Raw genomic sequence first — 17461 nt, 5'->3', positions numbered from 1 at the left:
CGAGATCGTGACCTGGCTGAAGTCGGACGCTTAACCGACTGCGCCACCCAGGCGCCCCATCAACTACTTTTTTAAAGGAAAAAAAGAAAAAGAAAAATTCAATGTTGTCAGGGTAAAACTGAAGGAAATAATAGAGTTTAAAATCTCACTTAACACCAGGTTTTCTCCTTTAAAAATGAAAGGGGCCTCTTTGGGTAATTTAGAGTTGCTTAGCTCTAGTTGGGTAGCTTAGGTAGGCACCTTCTAGAGTTGCCGGTTAGGTGATTTTTTAAAAACAGGACTCTCAGAAGTCAAACTTGCTATGTGTTGACTTTTACATTCTTTTTCAAAACAATTTTTTTTAATGTGTGTTTATTTTTGAGAGAGAGACAGAGCTCGAACAGGGGAGGGGCAGAGAGAGAGTGAGACACAGAATCCAAAGCAGACTCCAGGCTCTGGGCACCAGCAACCCATCCCCCCATAAAGGGCTTGAACTCACAAACCATGAGATCATGACCTACACCGAAGTTGGATGCTTAACTGACTGAGCCACCCAGGTACCCCTGACTTTTACATTCTTAACACAGCTATGATATTTCTCTTAACAGATGAACTGAAGTTTTTTTTTGGCAAACATTTTCCAGGTTCTCTCTACAAAGTAGCTTCCTGGAGTTCACAGATTTCCAATTAAGAGTTCAGATTCTTTGAAGGAAACTTCATGATTTTAGTGTAGTCCTGAACAATCTTGGGACAGTTCAGGCCTAAGGACTAAGGGAAGCCTTAGAAGTGGCACTCAGGAGCCCCTGTACTTCATGGAAGGAGAAGGCATCACATAGATGAAGAGTGCATACCTTTCCCAATGTTTTGCAAAAAAAAAAAAAAAAAAAAAAAGCCAGTCTGGGAATCTGCTGGATACAGACTCAACTCTACATTATTAGCATGTTAGGAAATATATCTGTTACTTGTAAACATTTCAACTTTGAACACTCTGAATGGAAAGGTCTCTGAGAAACCAGAATTCCAAGATACTTCACACCTTTGAGATTTGCATGTAAAGTCTTAGAAAAATTGATTCAGATGACTCTCCAGAGTCCCAGTAACTCTATCAACCAAGGGTGGAGGAAATCCCAGAGTCATGATGACCTAAAGAAGCCCGCAGGAAGACCTTAGGCACAGTTTAGGGTTGAGTGGTCAGAGCTTTCTGGGACTAAGGAGGCTAGGCAAAGAAGCTATCCAACCTAGACTCTGCTTCAAGTTAGATACTGTTTATATCCAAGAAGTAGTCATCTGTGGTGACTGAAATAATATAATCAGTACTTAGCATGAAAGCAAGTTCATTCATCCTGTCAAAAGTCATTACCTTGAAGGATATAAGCTGCTAACAAGGCAGCATCTGATGTTTTACAGAGGAGACGGCCATGGTAGAGATCCCTTTTGATCTGTAGGAAGACTAAATACCTAGAGAGAAAAGAGAGGGTGAACTATAAAGGATTTCTCTGATTTCTTTAAAGACATAAGTATGTAATATAAGCCTATGAAATTTTTAAATGAATTTTAAATGAATTTTAAAAACAAAAACTTAAAATGGCACCACAGAACAAACATATTTTCCATTTCCCTGAAGACTTTTTTAAGTACTTTGCCCTGAACTGATTTGGGATTCAATTCAAAACAACTTGTTAGTTTCCTTCAGTAGCTCTAAACAGAAACGGTGCTTCCTGGCAAAAGCACTGTGTCCTCCCTCCCAGTGTTGGGTTTTGGAACGAGCCAGCCCTGGCCCATTCGATGCTGAAAAAGAAACCTGTGTCAGCAGAGAGGGGCCAGTTGTGCTTCTCCCTGCCTAGGACTCTGGCTGATGTTTCTTCTTAAGAAGTGGAATGGAGCATGAAGGAACCAGCCCAAGGAAGAGTTCTGCCTCAGCTTGCCAAACCAATCTGTCCATTTGTGGAACAGCCTTCAATTATTGGCTGAGCTCAATAGCAGTGAAGGAAGCATAGAAACCTGTGGCTAGCATTTCTTCAAACAGAGAAAACTCTCACCTCAGTAGAAGCAGGACATCAAGAGCAACAGCTGATAGTAGCTGATGTGTACTGAGCACTTCCTATCTGCCAGGCCAGGTGTTATGTACTTTGCATGCATAGCTCATCTAATTCTCACTTAATACTTTGAAATAGGTACTATGATCCACGCCCCCCCCCTTTTAGAAAAAATTTAATTCCAATATAGTTAACATACAGTGTTGTATCATCCCCCCTTTTTAAGATAAGGAAACTGAGGCTTAAGTAATTTTCTCAAGGGCACACAACTGGGAAGTGGCAGAGTCAGGATTCAAATTCAGGACTGACTGTAAGACTCCTGAGGTTGGCTCTTAGTCACTGTTAAATGGCCCTGTCCCTTTGGTGGGACATGGAAGCAAATCTTTTGTCCTTCACTCAGTGATCATTCCCTGGGCCTGAGTTCATATATCACTCCTTCTACAGCTCTCTGTGCTACAATTCAGGGATACTGGACTAAAGGAGATAGCTGAAACGGACAACAAAGCTCTGGGCACTGATTCTCAATGTGGTGGTGAGGAAAACATCCCCCGGGGTGGGGGGAGAGCACATCAGAATCTGTGTGTATCTTCTTGCTCCTGGGTTTGATAAAAGCCCTGCTGAAGCCTTCTGATTTGCTCCCTTCCCACCCAGGGGGGACATGCTCCTCCTCACCCTGAGAACCATTATCTTTATCAGGCATCTTTATCAATGGGTGCATGGCAGGTGCCTCCAGTGAGCTGGAAAGGAAACAGGCTTTCCACTGCTGGGTGGGGTTTATTCAGAGTTTTGGAGGTAGGACATCTACAGGGGGGTCAAGGGTAAGGCCACAGGAACATTGTTAGACAATGGTGCAGCAATTAGAGGGGGTAGGGGAAGGAGGGGCAAGTCAACATCCTAAAAAAAACCAAAGCACATTCTTTAGATGACAAGAAGAAATGAACTCAAGACCAACATCTATAGGCCTGACAGGAGGATTCACTTCTTTATGACCTCATCTCAGACACTATCACTTCTGCTTTATTCTGTTTGTTAGCAAGTCACTAAGTCCAAGAAAGAATCGGCCAACAGCTTCAGGGTACAGAGTTGTATTAGGGGTCCCCCCTCCCTTTTCTGCTACAGTGGCTTTCATCAAGCTTCATGTTTTATTCACTGAAGGAGGTAACCAATGACTCACTGTTGCTGGACATGAAAATATATCCCACATGACCCACAGCATTCTTAGACCTATTCTCAAGAGAACCTGGCACATTCTCCCCTGCCATGCATGGGCCTAAGGAAGTCTCTCTTGTTGCCTGAGATACCGCCACTAGGGCCACTTTGTTTCCAGCCAGGAGATCGGCCTGCCAGGGCCACGTAGCGTTCCCAGCTCCTGATGAACAGGCTGGCTTGGTTACCCAATCTTAGAACCTCAGAATAGGAGCTGTAGAGCCTAATTCTCTCATAGGCGAGGAAACAGAGGCTATACATATAGAGTGACTTTTCTGAGGTGACACAGTGATCAGAGTCAAGGAAGATCTCCTGACTCAAGGCCTGGTGCTTTTCCTACCCCCGTGGTAATTCAGTTAGTTGTCAGTTAGCAAGAAAGGGGTCCTGAATACAGGCAAGAGAACTATGTCATCAGGGAGAAATTCTCGTCGGAACCGAACAAGAAATCAGCTTTAGACCAGATTTAAGACAAGCCTGTTCCTTAGGACACGTTTTTGGGTAAACTTTACTTATCTCTTCCTGGCCTCACCTCCATTTTTGTTTTAATGCCAACATTGTACTAAATTGAGGGAGGTGTGAATTGGGACCGTCTGATGGCAGACCAAGTGAAAACCTAAAAGACAGCCAAGGAAAATTATCTTTCTGTGACATGTACATCTCTCCAAGGTATTGGCTGTGGCACTGTGCTTTCTGATATCAAAGTGTAGAGACGAATCCACAGGTATTTCCAGAATTAAAAGTTCTGACTTCAGGAAAGCAGTGGTGTCTCCTGAAGAGTTTCTCCCAAGATTTTTTTTCTTTGGACTCAACTTTCCTTTATCAGACTCTTTCCCTGGCCTCCTCTATTTTCTACCACCCCTTTTCTTTAACCATGTTTAGAATGTTTTCTTCCCCCATACTAGCCTGCAAGCTCCTTGGAGTCAGAGATGATTTTTTAATTCACTTTTAATATTCTTCTAGAGAGCTTGTACATCCTTTACTTAGCTCACCTAATTGCCCTCCCTCCCAGCCACCATCCATCCCTCCATCCCTCCATCCAGTTCTGAGCACTTACTGTGCCAGGCACTGTCATGGGTTCTGGGAATACAGAAGGGAACAAAACTGAGTCCCTACTCTTAATGGAGTTTACATTCCAGTGGGGAGACACATACAAAACAATAACAAAACAATAATGATTTACTGAGTGCATGTTGTGAGCCACACATTGTACTGTATTTTTTTGTTTCATTTTATTTTGTTGTCCTAACTAGGCTCCACGTCCAACATGGGCCTCAAACTTACAACCCTGAGATCAGGAGTCATACATTCTACCAACTGAGCCAGCCAGGCACCACCACACTGTACTGTTGAACACGTACTGTCTCATGCAGTCCTCACAGTGACTCTGAGGTGACTACTGTTTTTATTGTGCTTCATAGATGAAGAAACTGACTGACTGCAGAGACTGTTGCTTGCTTGGTCACACAGCTAGTTAAAGAACAACCTAGAATTTATACCCAGTTCTTTTTGATTCCTTGGTCTGGGGTCAGCAAACTATGGCCTGCCACCAGAGTTTCCAATGAAATAAGGCAAAATTTTAGGGGCACCTGGATGACTCAGTCGGTTAAGCATCTGACTTTAGCTCAGGTCATGAGTTCGAGTCCCGCACAGGGCTCTCTACTGTCAGCATGGAGCCTGCTTCAGATCCTCTGTCCCCTTCTCTCTGTCCCTCCCCCCCTCAAAAAATAAATAAAAATTTAAAAAACAAAAAAAACAAATAAAAATTTAAAAAACAAAAAAAAATTTATTGGAACGCAGCCATACTCATTCATTTAGGTATCGTCTCTGGCTGTGTTCACACTGCAAAGACAGAACCGAGCAGTTATGACAGAGACCATATGGTACACAATGTCTAAAATACTTACTATTTATAGAAAAAGCTTGCCAGTCCATCTTAGCCTAAGCTAGGCTCAAGTGATATTCATTGAAGGAATAAATGACCTATAAACTCCATTCATGAAGAGATTCATTCATTCCATTAACATTTTTTTTTTTGAGCACCTGCTCAAACACATGTCAGGCAGCTTTGTTTCCTTAGAGGGTGGGGCCCCATTTGCACTCAGTTTCTTTCTATTATTTGATCTTTCCAGAGTTCATACACCTGCGGTCCCTGTTAAACGCTAAATCTGGTGCCTAATCCTCATTTTCTCTGCCTTGTCTCTAGCTCAGACAAGAAAATCTATTTATTACTTTACAAAATGACAAAAGAGATTAATCAGGATTTGGCAACTAAATTTATCATCTGGGAAGAGTCCAAGAGATAAATTGAAGCACAGTTCTTTACTTCCTATTTCATCCCCTCCTCTCAGTCTGCCTTTATGGGAATAGCTGAGATGGCATTGAAATTTAGGACCAATATCGCTAGGAAAAAATACACTGACAGCTAAATTGGCTTGGCAGAAAGGTGGCATGGAGGACTTTAAGCCAGGAATGAATTATGGGTAATTAGTAAGGCTGGGGCAGGTACCCACTTTCTCAAGATCAGCAGAGACATGAATGAGGAGAAAGATGCGGCTAATTCCAAGGCCTCCACAGGATGCCTTGGGGAAGAGGAGGCACAAAGACTCTAAATCAGGCCCAGGCATTCTGGGGTTCACACCCCCAACAATGCTTGAAAGATGTATTCTAGGGAAGGAAGGTTGGTGAGGTGGAGAGCAAGGGGAAAACAGTCAAGGATGCTCAGCACAGATGTATGTGGAAGCAGGGGAGCTTCAGTGCCTTTGTCTGTGCCTTTGAAGTCGGCTGACTTGGAGAGAGGCCTGGACTTGGTCCCCATGCTGTACCATGAGGACTTGGATGACTGATTACCAGGGATGGCTTTCTCTCTGAATCCTCAAAAGTTAGCTCCTTAAGTGTTAGGATTCTAGCTGGTGGGGGAAAAGGACAGAGGAGGAGTAGGGATTATCAGAAAAGTACCTTTTTCACATCAACAAAGGAGAAAAGCCAGAACTAATTGTACTCGTGTCCCATGCAGAGCCCTTGGGGTGCATGGACCATGTAATCAATCTGGCAGTCTCTGCTCAGTGTAAGCCTTGCTGGCGGGGGCGGGGGGTGGGGTGGTGTATTACCAAGTGCAAGATCCCAGTGTAGTGGTCAGTTCTCCCAACAATTCTAGGTGGTAGATGTTACTCTTCTCATTTTGTAAATAAGGGGTCTGAAGGTCAGACAGATTAAATATCTTATGTCCAAGGCCACAGAGCCAAGAAGTGACAGAAATAGGATCTGAGCTTCCAGGTCTGTGCTTCTTCTTGGGCAGGAGAGTCTGTACATTAGTATTATGTAATAACATTTGACTTAGAAAATTGTGTTAAGAGCTCCTCCTAAGGGCCAAGATAACCATGTGTTTTTGTCCTTTAATCAAATCAGAAAGCCATGTGTCTGCTGTGTTCTTACTGGCAGCTCACTGAGTTGTTAGAATAATCCCTGTCATCCCCCCTGTTGGTCTAGTGAGGTGGAAACCAGACGATCCTGATGTGTGGTGTTAGGAGGCAAGGTGCTGGGTTCTCAAGAAAGGCATGTTAAATTTGTCCAGACATGTGGACGGGAGTGTGGACTTCTGGGTCGGCCCTGGCACCATCACCGCTTTTGGCAGGAAAGCAGGGAGCAGGGGGAGTGGGGAGGGGCTGGGACAGGCTCAGAGTGAGGTTAATCCTCTGGGGGTCCTGAGCAGGGCAGGCTAGTGCTTTGCCAAAAGTCCTCTCTGTTTAAGTTGTCATTCATAGGGGTTCTACCCTTACTCTCCTGCCTAAAACTACAAGATTTCTCCTGTCATGTGGATGAGCTTGGTTTTCAGAAGCAAAGTAGAGCCACGTCCACTTCCACGTGGACAATCAAAACTTGCAGTTCGTTCATTCCTTCCCTCCTTCCTTTTTTTCTTTCTTTCTTCCTCGCTCTTCCTTCCTTCCTTCCTTCCTTCCTTCCTTCCTTCCTTCCTTCCTTCCTTCCTTTCCTTCCTTCCATCTCTCCCTCCTTCCTCCCTTCTTTCCTCTTCTTTTCTTTCAAATTTATTTTAGAGAGAGAGTGTAAGTGGGGGAGAGGGGCAGAGGGAAAGAGAGAGTATCTCAAGCAGGCTCCATGCTCAACACGGAGCCCAATGTGGGGCTTGATCTCACAAACCATGAGATCATGACCTGAGCCAAAATCAAAGGTCAGACGCTTAACTGACCGAGACACCCAGGTGCCCCAAACCTGCAGTTTCTGTGCCCAGTAAGGAGTATGAGGTTTGGTTCTAACTACACATTTCACTGGCCCCAGTGCTTCAAAGTTGGTGCGTACGCACTGCCCCAAACATCCAAAGCAAACAACATTCCTCATGCTTCCAACTCCACTGCAAGACTCCCCCCACCCTCCACTGGGGTCCATGTGAAGAAGCCACTTTTCCTCTCTGTCCTACTTCTGTGCTTCCTTTGTATTACTTAGTCCTGTTTCTTGCCCTCTTCTCTCCCCCTTTCCTCGTTTTCCTTCTCAGAGAAACTTCAGCTCCTTTTATCTGATACAAAACTAGGGACACGCTCTTCGGAACAGGAAGTGAACATAGGTCCATATTCTTTCTTCCTCCCTTCTTCCCTCCTCTTTCCTTTCTTCGGAATTCCTCCAAGCAGTTCAGGATCTGGAAGTAGATCGCAAGGCCTTATAGGACAGAGTCTATATAACTGGCAACAGCCTCATCCAAATTTCTGTGGTGTCCAAGGTTTGGGGAATTGCAGGGAGAGTTGGCAGAGCTGTCTCCTCAGTTCTAGGATTCCCTGGCATCACCTCTTGACCTCAGGCCCCAATCTCTACAAGGTAACATCAACATTTTGCTAATGTCAAAATTAGATATTTCTCATATAAAAGTTAAGGATCCTCGTTACACAGCATTCCTGGATCTTGGATGTAAGACTTTCAGAGAGAATGTGGCTCATATACACAAAACCCTGGTGAAGATCTGAAGCTCCTATTCATTGACCCTCTTGTAGGATAATGTGGGCACAAAAGTTCTTTCTCATCCTCGAGTGGTGCTGGATGAGATAGGATTCATTCCATGCAGCTGTCTGCCTGCCACAGAGCATGATCCCCACAATGAAGAGTTTATCACGGACCTGATCCATTAGCACACTGGGGGTTTATCCACTTGGATTTAAAATCTTCAGTATTTCCCAGCTTATTTTTCAGTGTCCTACTTCGGCATTTCTCAAGTACATTAGGCCACTGGAGTCTATTTCAATCCCCTAAAAAAGCAACCTGCCCTCTTGAAAAACATCCATGGGGGCCACATCCTTGGTAAAAGAAAAAAAAATGCTTTTGATTAAATAGTTACTCCAGATCCCTTTGTTGATGACTAGTTTCTTTTTTTTTTTAAGTTTATTTTTATTTATTTTGTGAGAGAGAGAGAGAGAGCAAGCAAGCAGGGGAAGGGCAGAGAGAAAGAGGGAGAGAGAGAATCCCAAGAAGTTTCTGTGCTGTCAGTGCGGAGCCTGATGCGAGACTCGATCCCATGAACTGTGAGATCATGACGCGAGCTGATATCAAGAGTCAGATACTTAACTGATTGAGCCACCCAGGCGCCCCTGTAGATGACTAGTTTAAAATGAAGTATACACACTTGTTGAAGAAAAGAAGCTCACTCCATTCCAGTTCTACTGAGGGGGGTGAGTAAAGAAAGCATGTGGAAATGAAATACAGAAGAGGTAAGGTTATATTTAGGAAGATTCCTTGTTCATAAGAGTTAGAAGCTTCCAAAATAGAGGATCTAAGAGGTTTCAGTGCCTCTTTCCTATCCTCCCCAACAGGTCTGAGTGGCTGAGGGAAGTTCAGCCTTACCTGGTTATTTCTTCTTTCAGCGCAGCAGGATCTGCAGGGTAAAATTTCACGCGGAAACACATGGTGAACGGAGGCTGCGCTGCAGAGACAAAGATGTGCCCATTAGGAAACACCCTCCCCAGAGGATGACTGGACTTCCCTCCCCACAGGGATGCACAGCCTTCTGAACCATCCTAAGAGGATCTTCACATATTTAGGGCCAGCTCACAGTCAGAACAGTGGATAGTCACCAAGACTTACTATCAGTGGGAGGTTTTGTCCCACCCTCCCCAGGGGTGAGGCTTCCCATCTTCTCATGAATACTTACATCTCAATTGCTTCACCACAGACTTTGTGAACTCCAACCAATGCTGAAACAGAGAACACAGAAGAAGAAAACACTAATGAGAGAAGCAGTGTCAACTACAACTTGTTTTACCCAATTTCAGTGACTGGACGGATTGTAGCCCAGGGTGAAAGCAGCACAAAAGCTTGTGACATGTAGGCTTGGAGAGTAGAGAGTGAAAGGGTTTTCTGAAGTAAGTTCCCCATGGAAGCAGCTGTGAAGGGGGAAGAGTTCCAGCTTCAGATGCCATTTCTGGGCCTCCCCGGCAATGCTGCCTTCCAAAGCAGGGTGCCAAAGCTCTGAGCCATATTTCTGGCACAGCAGTAGGCACAAGTGAATGCACGTATGTGTAATGGGGACAAAACCCCACCTGGCTTGGACAGGGAAATGCTGACTTCAGTGGGTTGTGTGTGTTTATGTTGTGTGCCAGCTATTTTTTGGCAGAGGTGGGTGGGCAGTAGGGACAGAGGCTACTGGTCATGGCTCTAGAAAGTATTAACAGGTGGAATTTCATACATGGTGAGAAGGCAGGGATGGCTGGTGTATACTCCATCTTTGTTTGAGCAACATCTTGCCAGCCCTTGTGTTACAGCGTACATACTCAGGATTCCTTGGCATCAGGGATGTTTAAAGTCTCAGTCTCATAAGATAACGAACCACAACCAATGTGTAGGATAGTACTGTATTTCCCTTGGATTTTCATAGAGGAAGGATATAGTAGAAATACATTTTTTTCCCATGGAACTTACATTTGCAGGAAGGAAGCAGTGAGACCATTCTGTATCTATTTCCCAGTTCTATATAGATGCTTCACACAATGCATTATGGATGCTTGTTGCTTTTATGCTAATCAGGAAACTTGACAGTTTGCAGAGAGCTATGACTGCTGTTAAGTGGGATTTGATTATCTGGAAGTAGACTAAAACCACTAGCCTTAAGCTCTGGGAAGGCAGAAAACTATGTCATCCACCGATGCCTAGGATAGTGTTCAATGGATAGCCGTCAAACAGACAATGGAAGCCCGTCCACATCTTCCTCTCTTCTGGCTACTTCCATTTAGTGTAACATCTTGGCAGAGTCCTCCCTCTGGCAGGAAAGCAGCCAGGGCCATGCAGACAGCATCCTGGCCTCCTGCAATTCCCAGCTCTTACCTTCTGGGCTGGGCTGTGGGTCATGCAGTTAATGGACCCACTAAGAGCCAGTTCTTCCGTCAGCTCCACATGGATAATCTGGGCTGACATTCTGCTCTCTTGCTTCCTCTGATCTGAGTTCCCACGAGGCTGGCAACTCATTATAGCCACTCAATGTGGTTAAGAGGTCCTTCTCACATTACAAGGCCCACCGCGGCTCGGCTTCACAGGGAAGCAAAGGCAAGAGATGAAATTGCATGGAAACAACTGGGGTTCCAGGCTGAGCCTATGAAGGCAGAGGAGGCCCGTCTGATCGGAGCACATCAGAATTGTGTACGGCAAGAAGAACACAGCAAGTGTCTGGGGCTCAGTAAACAGAATGCCCCCAGGCACCTGACTGATAGATTAAAATAAAGAAACAAAGGAAGACAGAAACTACAAGGAAAGGCTATGAGATGCACTCTCAGCAGAAGGCAGGTGGAGCTGAATAACAAAAAGTCTATTCCTCTTGGCAAGAGCTGAGGAGGACTTTGGTCAGCACTGCAGTGAGGGATCCAGAAAGGAGAGGCAGGAGGAGGGGACAGGAGAGGGGTGGGAAGGGAGGGGAAAGCCCTCACAGCTTGTCCAAGAGCTTTTGACAGTCTGATAGAGAAATCAGAAAAACCAGGGTTCCAAAAATATGGTGATGGTTACAGTTACCTTCTGTAGCAGTCTGGCTAAATCTGGGTCCCAGAATTACTGGCAAACTGATAGATAACATGAGGCTGGGAGCAAGGGTCAGGAGAAGAGAAAAGAAAGTTCAGAGGGGAGTTTCCGTCTGTATTTGGGTCATTGGGACAGTGTGGCACAATCTGCAGGCTCTGGAGGCTTGAAAGGGTACCTCCACCTTGAAAGGAGAGGCTGAAAGCAGGCTGGGGCCCTGGGCCTCAGCCAGAAATAGGGAAAAGGGGGAGTGAGGGCATCTCCTCCAGGGGGGACCAGGAGAATCCCCAGACCCCCATGGGGACCCATGCAGAGCAAGCAGTGATGGGGTGAATGTGAGCTTGGGTTCTGCTGCCCCAGGGTAGGAGGTTTATTTTAGGACCTCACACCCTAAGAGAGCGGGGAGCTTACCTGCTCTGTCTCTACCATGAGTCAGTAGATCTAGAATGATAATTTTCACACAACTCTCAAGCACTCTCTCAAGCCTTAACCCCTGAGCCATCACACAACTTCAGAAACTATCAGGTATGATGAATTCAGCATGGAGCCTTAGAAACCACACAGACTCTGGCATCAGACAGCTCTGAGATGGAGACTGGCATTGCCATCTGCTTTGGGCAAGTTACTTAACCTAAGATTTTATTTACTCATTCAGAGAATGGATATCTGAATTGTGGATACTCATCTCATCTGTGTTAAGGATTAAAGAACATATGTGAAGCTCTTAGCTCAGTGCCTGATACAACTCGGTGCCCAGTAACATCGGCTGAAAGACCTAGTGCAGAGCCCTGCACACAGTTGCCACTCCATACATGTTAATTTCTCCTCTCCCCCATTTCTTCATATTTCTGTCTCCTCCTGCTTTTGATCTTTATTTACCTCCATATACTCTCTTATATGTCTCAAGTACATTCTGACCTAACTAGAAAATAATGAACATGGTACACTTTGTCCTCTTTTCTTCATAAGCTGTTCTCTTTGGGAGACAAAGAGAACTTGGGGTAACCGGCTTTCCTTCTTAAGGAGAAACAGCTCAGACCAAAAAAACAAAAACAAGAACAAAAACAAAACAACAACAAGAAAACCCCTTGTAAAAACAGCCCATTATTATATAGTGAATGGACACGTACAGCATGTGAGGACATGTAGCATCCTGGTGTCATGGCACTTTTGGGGTCTTATACTATGGCCCAGAGCTAAGGACAGTATTTAGGTCAAGACAGTAGAGCCTTTATATGGAGAGGGGCTGACCTTGACACTGCTCAAAATTCTGCAGAGCCAGGAGGACCAAAATATGTCAGTCAAGAGGGCAGGACTTGTTGAAGGAAAGGAATACAGTCCTTTGGATTCTTTCCTTAAGCTAATGTGTCCAGTATAAAATTCTAAATGTGACCTGGAGACACAGTGGCTCAGAGCATCAAAGAACAAAACAGCACTTGACTCTGGCATGAGGAGGGGCGGATCCATTCATTCGTTATCTGAGGTCCTGGGTACTGCTGGGGGGCTGTGTCTTCTGGGGTTCCAAGGCCCTTGTGACAACAGAGATGGAGCCCATGTTTGGAACTGTGAAGAAAATCAGTGGACTCATGAATAGGGGGTGGGCAGGGGCATAGCAAAGGGTGATGCTTCTGCATACTTTCCCACTTCGAGGGGGTGCCGGAGACTATATGCCCACAGAAATGAAAGGGCTGATGAAGAGAAGTTAGAGGAGCTGCAAGTTTCTGCTAGTGGAACATCTGGGCGAGTGGAGGGGAAAATTTTGGCATTATAAACCATTAACCCACACACTCATCATTCCTTTGGCAAATATTTACTGAATATCCACTACATTCTAGGCCCTCTGCTAGTTCTATGGGATATAGAGCAAGCCCACACACTCATGGGATTTACATTTTTGCAGGGAACACAGGTTTTCAAACAGGCAGCCACAGCATGGTGTAAATGCTACAACAGGGGTAGTACAGGGCACATGGGGGCACACAGGAATGGCCCCTCGTTCGGAGTGTTGATTAGGGAAGAATCCCTGGAAGAAGTGGGGAAGAAGTGAGGAAGTGAAGAAGAAGTGAGAGTCTAAGCTGAGACATTACATGTGAGGAATTAGCCAGAAGAAAAGCATGGAGTATGGAGGCGTGAGGCCAGGGAGAAGAAAAGTTCCAGGCAGGGGGACTGTACAGGTGAAGGCTCTATAAAGAGAGGATGGTGTTGGAGGAAACAGGTCAGGGGAGGTGAAGGTGGAGAGGGAGGCTGGGGCCTGGGGGTAATGGACTTGCTTTCCTATCTGTCTGGAATGTGCCCTGTGTCTATAGAGCCACATATGTTGTGTGCATCAGAATGAGTACTACAGTGTTTGCAAGGCGTTGGAAGGCCCATGTCAGTTCAGTTATCTTTCTGTTCTGCCCCCACTAGATTGGCGTGGCACTTTAGGTGAGACCCTTCCTAACTGGAACAGGGTGGTTCAGCTCGTTTACTAGAAAGCAGGCAGGAGAGGCTCAGCCTGTGACCTATGCTCCAAGATCATGACCCAGCCCAGCTGCTCTGCCTCCAACTGGACAACTGGGCAAATCACTTCAACCCTCTGGGCTGCCATTTCAGCATCTGTGAAACAACAGGCCACACTAGGTGAGCTTCCATATCTAATACGGTGATCTGAAGAGATGACACCCAACTGCAGGGCCCGGTTGGTCCCTGACTCTTGAGGCTAAAATCATGAGTATGAGTGGCAGTTCAAGGACTCAGCCTACTGACAAATCCTCTCCTCCATTTGTGCTTTGAATATTGACTTACCCGCTGCTTATCTGGGTCCACAAAGCGGATCCCAAAATAGTCTTTCTCAAGAAGGTTCAGGTGGTGGCAAAGAAGGTCAAACAGGTACTGGCCTTTGGCATCTCTCTGCAAAGAAAGCAAGCTCCATTGAGAAACGATAGTGCTTCTTCAGTGTAACTGTGTTTTGATTGTCATTAAAGATCATCTAGGGGCACCTGGCTGGCTCAGTTGGTAGAGCATCCGATTTTTGATCTCAGGATCAAGAGTTCAAGCCCTATGTTGGGCCTAGAGATTACTTAAAAAAATCATCTACAAGTTGGATGAGGATGTGAAAAGGGCATGTGTCTGTAATGATGTCCTCCATATTGTGATGTGTTAGATAGTCTCTAGAGTTCTGAAGCTCTTAGCACCTAGAAGGAGCCAAAGAGCTCTTCCTTCCACAAAGGTGTCACAGAAGTCAGAGGAGAGTCAGGGAAGCCCAGTTCCAATCTCAATGCACAAAGCTTTCCTGAACAAGTGGGAGCAGGGAAAGTCAGTGTGGAATACACAGAGTCCAGCTGGCCCTGCCTCTAAAGTAGATCTTGAATCCACCCACTTCTCTCCATCCTATTACCAACTTCATGGTCAAGCCACCACCATCTCTCAATGTGCTCTCTCCACACAGCACAGTGATTGTGATTTAGACAAGCTACCTTTTTTTGCTGAATATGTAACAAAGGCATACCAATATATTCAAACATACAAAAGGAGACACGGTGAAGAGTAGGCCTCCCGTCCACCCTGTGTCTCAGTTTCCCTCCCCAGAAGCAACTCCTTGTGTTGCTCCTTACCAGCTCCTTGTATATCCTTTTTAAAAAATATTTTTGAGAGAGAGAGAGAGACAGAAAGAGAGTGCAAGCAGAGCAGTGGCAGAGAGAGAAGGAGAGACAGAATGTGAAGCAGGCTCCAGGCTGTGAGCTATCAGCACAGAGCCTGATGTGGGTCGTCAACCCATGAGCCATGAGATCATGACCTGAGCCAAAGTTGGACACTCAACTGACTGAGCCACCCAGGTGCCTCTCCTTGTGTATACTTAATGTAGGATTTTACACTTTTATACACAGGCAAGCCTATATATATATATATATATATATATATATATATATATACACACACACATATATATATATATATACACACATATCTATATATATACACACACACACACACACACACACACATATATATATATATATATATATATATATATATAATCACTTTCAAAAATATAGTGGCAGTATATTTTATGCTGTATTCTATTTCTTGTTTTTTTGCTTCTTAGGGTATCCTGTGAATCTTTCTCTGGCAGTACATACAGACCTGCCTCATAGTCTTTAACTGCTGCAGACCACTGGGATGAACCTACATGTATTTGACCCGGCCCCATATCAATGGAATTTGTTTCTAATCTGCTATTACAAACAACGAGGCAGTGAGTACACAGTGATCTTTAATCAGGTTGCCACTCTTGCTTAACACAGTCAGTGGCTTCCCATTGCTCTCAGAATAAAACCTAAACTCTGACCACAGGCCCTATACACCCTAGCTCTTACCTCCTGTGAACTCCTCCCAAATCCTTCTTCTCACTGCTCTCTGGCCACGGCCTTTCTTCCTGATGCTCCAAGGATTTTCCCCGTGTCTCCATATGCTCTCTGCCTGGACTGCAGCTCTTCCAATGGTTATTCCTTCCCTCCTTGAGGTTTCAGCTCTAATGTCCTTTCTCTAGAGAGGTCTTTCCCCTACAGAAGGGCCTCTCTCAGTTACCATCTCATTTATCCTGTTTATTCCCTTCATGGGACTTACAACAATCTGTAATCATCTTATTGATTTACTTGTTTATTATCTGCTCCCTTTCTAGGCTGTCATTTTCATGAAGGCAGGAGCTGTCCCCCAGAACCTAGCTGGTGGCGAGGTCCTCAACAATTATTCACTAAATAAGCTAATGACTGAAGGACTAGAAGGTAGGGGGTTGGCTAAATTTTTCACAAAACGTGAGGAAATTAGGCCATTTCTAAACCTTTAACTTCTCCTTCAGGGACATGCCTCAGTATCCGGGATGAGCTGGGAGCAGAATGACTTGTGGAAAAATGTCAGAATATCTGCAGCTCTGCAGGATGGCAGTCTCTAGGCCTATCCCCAGGGGTCTCTGCAGCTCAGCTCAGACGGTGGCCTCTGGTGGGACCGTGTCTCATTTTGCATCCAAAACCAAGGTCGTCTTATAAGATCCAAAGTATCTCACCTGTGTAAAGGCCAAAGGGCCCAGTACTGCTCCAAGAAAGGGCAGACCTTTATGACCTCCACGCAATGTTTACTTCTCACCTCTTCCCCTTCCGCTGGCTCATCCTATACTTTCCAGGAGAAGTAGGGCAGGAGATCAGTTCTCTCAGCAAATATCTTAAGAAGCTTATCCTTGTAGGATTGGAAGGAAGAGAGAGTGGACATCTCAACAAAGGAAGGCTGTACCAGGTGGGCATCTCCCCACCTTTTCTGCTGGCCCTGCACTCCTTCCTAACACAGTCCCAAGGCAGCCACCCTGATTCTTACACCCTTTGATTTCTCACCAAAAAGAGCTACTCTCAAGGCAGACTTATGAATCATGCTGGGATCTTTGGGTGGTGCGCTACAAACCAGGTCTTTCAAAAGACTCTATCAACAACAGTCTTTTGGGGCAAGGGCTGCCAATGATTTCCTCATTTACACACCAGAGTGTGGGGAGAGCTTAAACTCTTTCCTAAAATTCTTCTGGGAGGAGAGGAAATATGTTTAACTCTATCCCAAGTGGCATGTCCTGTACTATTATCTCTCTCAGAGCAATTGAAATGGAATATTAAGAAACAGTGGTATATTGTGATTATTTTTCTCCACACATTTTACTTTGCACCAAATGGCTACTTCCTGGTGGTCAGCTCAGGTGAGTTTTAGTGGCTAAAGGAGTTCACTTCCATCTGTACAGCAACCATATTAGCAGGGGCCTGGGGCAGCCATGGGGAAAATGTGCTTGTGTGATAGAAATCAAAAGAACTTTTAAATATTTTTTATAAAGTATTTATTATTAATTAATTTATTTATTTACAAGAGAGAAAGAATATGTGCAAGCAGGGGGAAAGGGGCAGAGGGATAGAGAGATAGAGAGAGAGAGAGAGAGAGGGAGAGAGAGAATCCCAAGTGGGTTCCATGCTTAGCACAGAGCCCAATGCAGGGCTCAATCCCACGACCCTTGGATCATGACCTGAGCCAAAACCAAGAGTCAGACACTCAACCAATTGAACCACCCAGGCGCCCCAAATCACAAGAACTTTTAACAAGAATCATGTCTTCCATGAAAACAACTGGTTCTTATGAGTTGGCAGCTTGAATACACTGGTAGGGACCTTAGGTGGCAAGAACTTTAAATTCAATAGATCCAAACTCAGAGTTCTCCACTTCACAGGAAAAAAAAC

General features: G+C 45.0%; 1 protein-coding gene across 6 annotated transcripts in view; it reads right to left on the bottom strand.

Moving 5' to 3' along the window:
* The window catches only part of FRMD5 (FERM domain containing 5), a 335210-nt gene that overhangs the window by 34154 nt on the left and 283595 nt on the right, over positions 1-17461 (bottom strand). For all 6 annotated transcript variants that reach the window (XM_043555561.1, XM_043555556.1, XM_043555560.1 and 3 more), the window contains exons 2-5: positions 14004-14108; positions 9370-9412; positions 9063-9141; positions 1340-1437 (exon numbers count right to left, since the gene is read on the bottom strand). In XM_043555561.1, the coding sequence (XP_043411496.1) occupies positions 1340-1437; positions 9063-9141; positions 9370-9412; positions 14004-14108 (325 nt within the window). The remainder of the gene's footprint in view (positions 1-1339; positions 1438-9062; positions 9142-9369; positions 9413-14003; positions 14109-17461) is intronic.

The sequence above is a fragment of the Prionailurus bengalensis genome, chromosome B3 (assembly GCF_016509475.1).
Source record: "Prionailurus bengalensis isolate Pbe53 chromosome B3, Fcat_Pben_1.1_paternal_pri, whole genome shotgun sequence".
NCBI lineage: Eukaryota > Metazoa > Chordata > Mammalia > Carnivora > Felidae > Prionailurus > Prionailurus bengalensis.
The sequence above is the reverse complement of the archived record's forward strand: the minus strand, read 5'-3'. Positions and strand labels throughout refer to the sequence as shown.